Below are 9,109 nucleotides of genomic sequence, written 5' to 3' on the forward strand. Positions count from 1 at the left end.
TGTGACTTCAAGACTAACATTGTAATCATTGTAAGCAGGGAAGGAGAGGATTCTTAGATGTGTGAATTTCAGTATCAAGTGTTATAACTTGAGAAAGTTCACAGTAACAAGAATACAAACAACTGCAAATGATGTGGAGGGTCAGAAATAAAAAGAAATCTTGCTCATTTAAGAATGTTAATATTCTAGGTATGAATATGGGCCAGAACATAATGGCAAAAGAGAAAACAAATGCAGGCCTTTAACAGCATTATCATCCTTCAACACTGTAGCAAGCCAGCCGTGATTCCCAAGTATGTGACAAGTTTTTTTGCCAGGAATGTCAGGTCTAGCCCATTCGGCATGTCTGAAGTGTGCCCCAGTGTCTGAGCTCTGCATATGGGAAATGTGTATCATAGTCTCAGCTCTGCGGCTGTATTTTGAAGGTAGTGCAAGTTTTACCAGCCACCTAAAAATAAACTGTTTAATGGATGCCTATTCAACAATACTGGCAGGTTGGGCTTTTTTTCTGAAATTTTGAACACAGCAAAACATTTCCCAGTTGACTAGTACCATGGCATGTCTGATAGCTGTAGAAATAGTCAAACTGATTTTCTTGAATCTTTTCACTATATAAAATGCAGGTTTCAGGTGCATTCACCACAGGAAAAAAAAATTATATGCAAATTGTTGATTAAGTGCATTTTATATTTTATGGAAACTAATTTCATGCTTTTGGTAGCAAATATCATATATCAGAGGATTAGTAATTTGCACATATCTAATTAATTAGTTTTTGACATTTTAGATTTTATTACTAAGGTTTTTTGACAATTTTTTCCAGAAGTTTTTCAACCCAGTATTTATATACAGAAAATAAAATGCCATCCTTAATTAACTGCACTGGAATGTCTGACAGTTATGTCCTTTAAGGTTATATTCTCCCCAGAAGCAGCGCTTGGTATGGACCCAATCCTGTCGTCTTCTGCATGTTACTTCAAAGATATGAGTAAGGGCTCCAGTTTCATACTTAAAAAGAAGGGGAGAAATTATTCTGACCTCTTATTACAACAAATTTAAAATTATACAAATGGAGAAGAATTTTTCTGTATCCAGGTGGAGGAATATTATCTCTGGATCTGTCTGACTGACGAATTTCACCACAGCAGCCCAGGACATCCTTCTCTTCCTTTTCCAGTCATTGCCCTCATATTGCACTACTATTGGAAAACAAATTCATGATAAACACAAGAACTAAAGTAGTATTTCAGCCTACACACTTTGGCGATGCCGAAGTGTCAGATGACAAGATGCTATCAATCTGAATTATACTGTCAATCTAAATGAAATCCATTAGTATATCTTGAGCAAAACCAGCATTCAGTTAGGAAATCTCGGCTGTCCTCTCTAAAATAAAATGAACTCCGTTTAGAAACAACCAAATTTCAGCTTTATGACCCAGTGAGGTGCGACACAATCCCTCCGTGGTAGCAGTTGTCTCACAGAGAGCCGGCCGAGAGCTTTTTTGTAGCGCAGTGAACTGGGATTCTTCAATAGCATCAACAAATACCTAATTATAGTATTAACAGTTATAACTATTTTTATACTGAAAGCGCGCTCGTCAAATGTCGAAATTAAATGAAAAGCAGGTAGCGACAGCGAAAGCTAAGAGCAATAAAACATAAAACATGAATAGGCTTCTAGTAAACCCCAAAGAAAAATACATAACACTGGTGTAAACAGTTTTCATATCATGAATCAGATTCTGTGTTGCCGGCCAGGTCAAAAAAGTCAAAGGAAGCACAAGATTTAATATTCTGTCATAGTAATCCTAAACAAAAGAAAAGTTCATCCAATTTCCATGTCAAACTGTATGAGAACTCAGAATCGGGCACTGCCTTAAAATGCATCCATTAATCAAAATCCAGTATTTGAAAACGCATAATTTCCTTTCCGAGTAGCCTCTGAAACCAAAATCCGCCCCGTGAGACGCCGCCGGGTAAGTAGCAGGTTGGTCTCCCAGGGTCCCGCTCGGTGCTGGCGCTGCGCGGGACGGGACAGTCCCGCACCTGGTACTCCCGAGCAGTTTGCCTTTCCAGAGAAAGCACCTTTCCCTTCCTCACCAAATCTCTTTGCTTTTGAAGGAATAGGAATTAAAAGGCGGGACAGAGCATGTTAATTTGATAGAACTACCACTCAGCCTCATTTTTCACCCTCTCCGACTCCCCGAATAGGAAAATATTTGGTTTTCTGACTCCCGGGGGTTGATTTCGTTGCTGTCCCATCGGAGGCAGTTTCACTGTTGCCTTAACCAGGACAGCGGCACGCCCAGAGCCTCTCCGCAGCCCTATCTGGAATGCCACTGTTCGGGGGTCTGCCGGGCACATGTCCGGCGGGGAGAGACGGTGGCAAGCGCAGCCAGCCCTCCTGGGGCAGCGGGGACACCCGCTCGCCAAGGGTACCCACCGCCCGCCACCGGGACGGGACGGGACGGCCTCGCCGCTCTCCGCAGGCCTAGCTGGAAAGTGTCCGGGTGAATCTCCTCCCACGTGGCTGTGCCCACGAGTGGCACTTCCCACGCACCACTCTGCTGCGCTGAGACCTTGACTTTTTTGTCTTTTTTTTTTTTTTTTTTTCTCAGTGCCTTCTTTTCTCTTTTCTTTCTTTTCTTTCTTTTCTTTTCTTTTCTTTTCTTTTCTTTTCTTTTCTTTTCTTTTCTTTTCTTTTCTTTTCTTTTCTTTTCTTTTCTTTTCTTTTCTTTTCTTTTCTTTTTCCTTCCTTTCTTTCTTTCTTCCTTCCTTCTTTCCTTTCTTCCTTTCTTTCTTCCTCTCCTCCTTTCCTCCTTTCCTTCCTCCTTTTCTTCTTTCCTTTCTTCCTTCCTTCTTTCTTTCTTTATTTCCTTCTTGATTTCCTTCTTTCTTGATTTCCTTCTTTCTTTCCTTCCCTCTCCACCTATTTCTCTCCAGCATCATCAAAGTAAAAGCGGCATAGGAAAGCGCGGGGAGGCTGGACGCGCCAGGTAATGTTACGACCAGCAATCATGCTGGAACAGTGCTGCCCATTTCCAAAACGACTTCTTTGATGAGGCTCCATGTGTCCGGGATTTAACCTCGCGTAACTTTCTCAAATCTTTCCTTTGTCCTAAGGCGACCCCGAACGGAGCCGAGCCCAGCCACCTCGTCCCGTGGGGGGAATGTTGCTGCAGTGCAGGAGGGACCGGCCCGCACAGCCGAGACGGGGGCTTTGGGGAGCAGCGACATCGTCGGGAAAGGGGAGAGAAAATTTTTAGCAATATTCCTTCAAGTCACGAGCCGACCCTTACTTCTCGTCCCAGTGCCAGCCCCTCTCCTCTCCGCGATGCACTGGCTGCACTGGATCGCCCCCCGGCCCCATCCCGATGAAACCCCCAGCCCGGAGTGGAGCAGGGCTCGCTGGAGCAGCCCGCCCTGCCGGAGGTGAGGATGGGACCCCTCCTGTTGCTTTCCCCGACGGCATCTTTTCGCCTTCCTCTTCTATGTCCCCGTCGGACCCGAACTTCCCCAAACCGAGCTGCGCGTCTGCTCCGGAGCGGCGGACTCGGGGATAAGGGCTGACAGCCTCCCGCCCCGGGGTCGGGGTTTTCACCCTATTCTGCGCGTTGTTATGCCGCTGCTGCCGTCACCGTATCAATTTTTATTCATTTGCTTCTCCCCGGCTCTACGGGCGAAAAGGACTGAGGGAGGAGCGGGTAGCCCCCGGGAGTCACCCGGAGAGCGGCTCCGCGGGATGAGGAGACAGGCGGTGCCCGGCTCGGCGGGGGCGGACGGCACTGTGGGATCCGGGCCGGGCCAAGGTTCCTGCCTGTATGTCTGGCAAACCTGTCAGCTGAGGAAAAGTCAGAGTGGGTTTGTGGCTTTCGCGGTGGAAGCGGGATAAAGCCCAGGTCTCGTTGAGTTACTTTTAATATATCCTCTTAAATCTTTTTTCTTTCTTTTCTTTTCTTTTCTTTTCTTTTCTTTTCTTTTCTTTTCTTTTCTTTTCTTTTCTTTTCTTTTCTTTTCTTTTCTTTTCTTTTCTTTTCTTTTCTTTTCTTTTCACCGCAGGATTTACTGACAGTGCAGAAATCAGAAAGCTTTCATTTTGCTCAGTAGATTAACCACAGTTAGACCCAGCCAGACGAAAATATTCCTCTTTTCCTTACTCTTCGCCCTCCTCGGGGCCTGGACACTATGGAGGAGCGAGGTGCTGCCAAGGAGATTTCTGCTGGGCCCTAAACGCCCTTTGGAAGGTGAACACTCGGCCCGTCGGTTTCTGGGAGTTCCAGAGCCCGTCCGACGCCGGTGGCTCAGGCCCTGTCCTGGCTGGCAGCCCCACACTCATCGCGTACGCACCACTGGGGCCTAGGAAGATCCAGTGGAGGACCACACGCCCTTCCCCGGACATGCAGGCTGCTACCGCCGCCGCCGTCGCCGCGAGGGGATTCTCACCTCCCCAGACCGGCAGACCGCGCAGGCGGCCAGGACGGTTCAGTCCGCATCCGAGGCAGAGAAGTAGCTCAACCGAGAGCTAGGGAGGTGACACCCGCCCCAGGGGCCCCGCCCGCCCTGCCCGGCGGAGCTACAACCAGTCCAGCCCCACGCACCCCCTCCCTTCCCCGCGCCACCGCTGGCTGCGCCCGGTGCCGGGCCCCTTCTACTTACTGGCGCTAAAGCCTGGGTATGTTTGCAGCGCTGCCCCCCGAGTTGGCTCCCTTCCCGCCTGCGTCCGGCCCGGCCCGGCTCTGTCGGTCCTGCCGACGGCCGCTCCGGCCGCGCCGCCCTCCCGACGGAGCCCGGGGCTGCGGAGCCCTGGGGGCTGCCAGTCGCCCCTCCCGCCGCCAAGCACATCAGTTTTCCTCCGCACCCTGGTTTTCCCCGTTTATTTAAAGGGAGTCACTGGCCCGGGGGGAGGCGGGTTTCCCAGCCAGCATCTCCCCGCGGAGGCTGCCTGAGTCATCATCGCTCATTTAAACAAAGCAGCGACCCAGGTACGAGGCAGTCGCGGCCAGCCCGCCCAGGCGAGGGGCAGCCGGTGCCGCACCACACACCCCGGCCGGGGAGGACCGGGGGAGAGGAAGGAAAAGGCAAACAAAGCGGGGAGCCCCGGTTGGAGCCGGGCATATTGCAGGACGGGGGCGACCAACGTCCCCGTCCTCCTGCCATAGCGGGGGTACTTCCCCGGGCTTCTGCCCGCTGCCGCCCACCACTGGGGTTTCCTGGACGGCCCCGAGCAGGCGCGCAGCCCTTCGCAGCCCCCTGCCTTCCTACTGTAGACGGGATGAGGTTTTATATTGGAAATGAGGGGGCAGGGGGAGGAAAAGGAGCGCACACGGAGCGATGAGTGTGCGGTGTCAATCAGAGGGGTTTTGTGTCTCCTTGACTCCTGATGGTCCGTGGCTGAGGTGTCCCGGGTGGCACCACAATGAATATGAATAGGGGTCCTTGCTAAATGGGACAGTCAAAGCGCACCGCCCTGAATAATGGCACGTCATCCTAACTAGACCATTATACATAGGAGGGCTCCTTTTGTCTCTGCTCTCTGCTGCAGCTCTATAAAAGCCCCTCTTTTTCAGGCTGAGGTTAGTCCAAGCATACACTAACTAGCCATCCTGTAAACAGGCTGAGTAACCGGGGGGAAAGAGAGAGAGGAGAGAGATTGAAGAGAGAGGGGGCTGAGGGGCTTTTTTCTTCTTCCCTCCGTTTCCAGCCCTTTGCTGGCAGATCCTGCCATCCGTTTACTTCTTTTTTGCTTCGTTTTTGTTTCTTTTTGAAGGAGAGTGGTCTTGTTCCACCACCTCCAGAGCAGGAAAGAGTTTCTTGCTCAGAAGCCTGAATACAATGAATTCTGACTCCAGCTCTGTCTCTAGCAGAGCTTCCTCGCCAGACATGGATGAGATGTATCTGAGAGACCACCACCACCACCACCACCATCACCACCACCAAGACAGCCGGCTCAACTCTGTCTCCTCCACCCAGAACGACCTGGTGCAGAAGATGTCCGGAGAAGGCCTCACCAGGAACGGCTCCAAGGCCGGAGGGGAAGGCAGCAAGTACAAAATCAAGAAGCAGCTTTCGGAGCAGGACCTGCAGCAGCTGCGGCTGAAGATCAACGGTCGGGAGCGTAAGAGGATGCATGACCTCAACCTCGCCATGGACGGACTGCGGGAGGTGATGCCCTACGCCCACGGACCTTCCGTGAGAAAACTCTCCAAAATCGCCACCTTACTGCTAGCCAGAAACTATATCCTGATGCTCACCAGCTCCCTGGAGGAGATGAAGAGGCTGGTCGGGGAAATCTACGGGGGGCACCACTCGGCCTTTCACTGCGGCACGGTGGGACACTCCACCGGGCACCCTCCCCACGCCGCCGGCACTGTGCACCAGGTGCACCCCATCCTTGGCAGTGCCTTGTCCTCCGCCAACACCTCCTCCTCCCTCTCCGCCTCCCTGCCGGCCATCGGCACCATCCGGCCCCCACACTCCCTGCTCAAGACCCCCTCGACACCCCCCGCCCTGCAGCTCGGCAGCGGCTTCCAGCACTGGGCGGGCTTGCCGTGCCCCTGCACCATCTGCCAGATGCCTCCCCCGCCCCACCTCTCGGCCCTCACCGCGTCCAACATGGCCAGGATCTCGGGGGAGACCAAGGACCTCCTGAAGTGACTCGGCGGGGCTCCCCCGACCGCTGGGGCTGCGCCGAGGCCAGCGTTCCCACGGACGGAGAGGGGGCTGCTGCCGGCCCCCTCTCGAGCCGCCGACGGACCTGCCCCGGCTGCCTCCCGGCCCACCAACCCCCCTGTAACACAGGATTAGTGTAGTAAGGACCTTGCAAAGGTAATGTTATACCCAGCTCCTCGGGCGATGTTTTCTTATTATACTAACTGGAAAAAAAAAAAGTCCCTGTTGTAAAAAGAATGATAATGATGATAATAATATTAATGCCGCTGATGGTAATCAAATGTAAATGATTCCTTAAAATGTATGTAAAAGAAAAAAAAGAAAGACATGGTTGTCGTTGTAGTTTTCGCAACTAAGAGACGATGAGGTCAGTTTGGGGTTTTCCCCCCTTCTTTTTCCTGGCTTTTCCTTTCTTTCCTTTCGCACGGCGACACCTCCGAAATTTCCCGCTCCAAACCTGGCTGCGTCAGCGCAGCGGCGGCCCAAGGTAACCCAGAGAGTGCATGCATGCTTCCCACCCCAGCTTGTCACCAGTGGGGACCGGCCACAGGCAGCTCCCCTGGCAACAGGGACTTCCGAGACAATTCACTGAAGTTTTCGAGTGTGGTTTATAGTTTGGGGGTTTTGTGGTTGGGTGTTGTTTTGTTTCTTTCTTTCTTTGTTTCCTCCAAATTTCGTTGTGATGTGGTTTTCTTTGCAGTACTTTTACTTCTTCCCTCTGTGAAGGAAAAAAAAAAAAGAGGAAAATAGTGCAAAACACAACACAACACAATCATCCTGCGGATCTGTTTTGCCAAATCTCCCATCTCCTGTTCTCGGTGAAGTGTGCTAGTTCAGCTGGCTGGGGTACTAATTTCTCATGCTGGGTTTTTTTTGTTTTGTTTTGCTGCTTTTGGGGAGTTTTGTTGTTGTTTGTTTTGTTGTTGTTGTTTTTGGTTTTGGGTTTTTTTGTTTGTTGGTTTGGGTTGGGTTTTTTGGTTTTTTTGCATTACTATACTTTGGGTTTGCATGCGGAGTCAGCTCTTGCGACATCAGTGACTTGTAGAACTAAATCGGAAGCTTTGTTGCTGTTTATTTCCTTTCCGGTACTTTTTCCTGGGATTTTGCTTGAAATAATATTATTATTAATTTCGATTGTTGGTTTGTTTGTTTGTTTGTTTTCGGTTGGGGCCTCAAAGACAACACCGTGTCTTTATTTTTTATATATTCTTGATAACTATCAATATATTTATTATTGACCAGTGTTTCTGGATGAGATTTCCAAATAAAATAAAAAATAAATTCCAAACTGACTGTTTCGCTTTTGTCCGGGACTGGACGCTCAGAAAAGGCGCCGTATTTGATCGCTTTGGGTTTCGCCAGGACTTCCCCAGCCCAGACTAGGAGGAGGTCGGCGCATCCCCGTGTGCGGCTTGGGAGCAGCCACGAGCCCGACGTGCTCCGCTGTGTGAGAGCTGCCGGGCAGCTTCCGGCAGTTTTCCACTGGGCTGGGAGCCGGCAGGAATTCAGCCGATGGCCGGTCCCATAGACAGAGCCAGGCGGCGGGAGGACGGGCCGCGAGCACCACTGGGAGGGGCGTTGGGGCGTTTATGGGCAATAACTTTTTTTTTTTTTTTGAGATCCAGCTGTCGGCCCTTTTCCGGGAGGGAAATGGCGAGATGTATAGGGTTGGGATAGGCATCTCTGCCCCACCGGGAGACGGTGCTCCATGGGGAGCAGCGCGGTGGGGTGCGGCATCCTCGAGGGAGCGCGGCTGGCGATTCCCAGCGCCCTCTGGCTCCGCACACGGGAGCGGGTCCTGCACCCCCCACCCAGACCACGGCCCCCTGTCTCACGCGAAAGGGAATGTCCGGGAAGGGCCTGAAGAAACACGGAGAAGACGACTCCCCCTGATTCGCAAGGTGAGTAGTGAGAGAGGAAGGATGGGTGGAGCATTTAAATCGAAATGCCGAATAATTTTTGAAGGCACCTGTGGGTGATCCGTGCTGGTGAACTGCAGCACTCAAATCAAGGTTAGGAGATAAGCACCCAAACGCAAACATTTGAAAATGAAAAGAAGAAAAAGAAGAATGTATATTTGCCTCTTAAACATACTGAACTAACAAATCGTGTTCTGAGAAATCACTCCCGGGCTGAAGTAAATCCTTACTGTAATTCAGTAAGATGATCAAGATATGCTGCAATTTCCCTCCCTCCTTCCCTTCTTCCCTTCTTCCCTTCTTCCTTCCCTCCTTATTTCCTTCCTTCCCTCCTTCCTTCCTTCCCTCCCGTTTTCAGCTGTTTTCAGTTTTTTCGCTGCTGACCAAGTCACAGCGGTGTCCGGTCCCCGCCCGCCCCAGTCTCAGGGATTAGGGAGTCCTGCCGCCGGGGAGGGGGCACAAGACTGGGAGGTGGGCAATGAGACTGATGGGTGCAACCTGTGCTTCGTAAGGTGCTGT

The 9,109-nt window shown here is 51.2% G+C and overlaps 1 protein-coding gene across 1 annotated transcript; it reads left to right on the plus strand.

Moving 5' to 3' along the window:
* The first annotated feature begins 5,834 nt into the window (after positions 1-5,834).
* Positions 5,835-6,656, plus strand: OLIG3 (oligodendrocyte transcription factor 3). The gene has a single exon (XM_032683545.1). The coding sequence runs from the start codon at positions 5,835-5,837 to the stop codon at positions 6,654-6,656; it is 822 nt and encodes a 273-aa protein (XP_032539436.1).
* Positions 6,657-9,109: the final 2,453 nt, after the last annotated feature.

Source organism: Chiroxiphia lanceolata, chromosome 3 (assembly GCF_009829145.1).
Source record: "Chiroxiphia lanceolata isolate bChiLan1 chromosome 3, bChiLan1.pri, whole genome shotgun sequence".
NCBI classification, from domain to species: domain Eukaryota; kingdom Metazoa; phylum Chordata; class Aves; order Passeriformes; family Pipridae; genus Chiroxiphia; species Chiroxiphia lanceolata.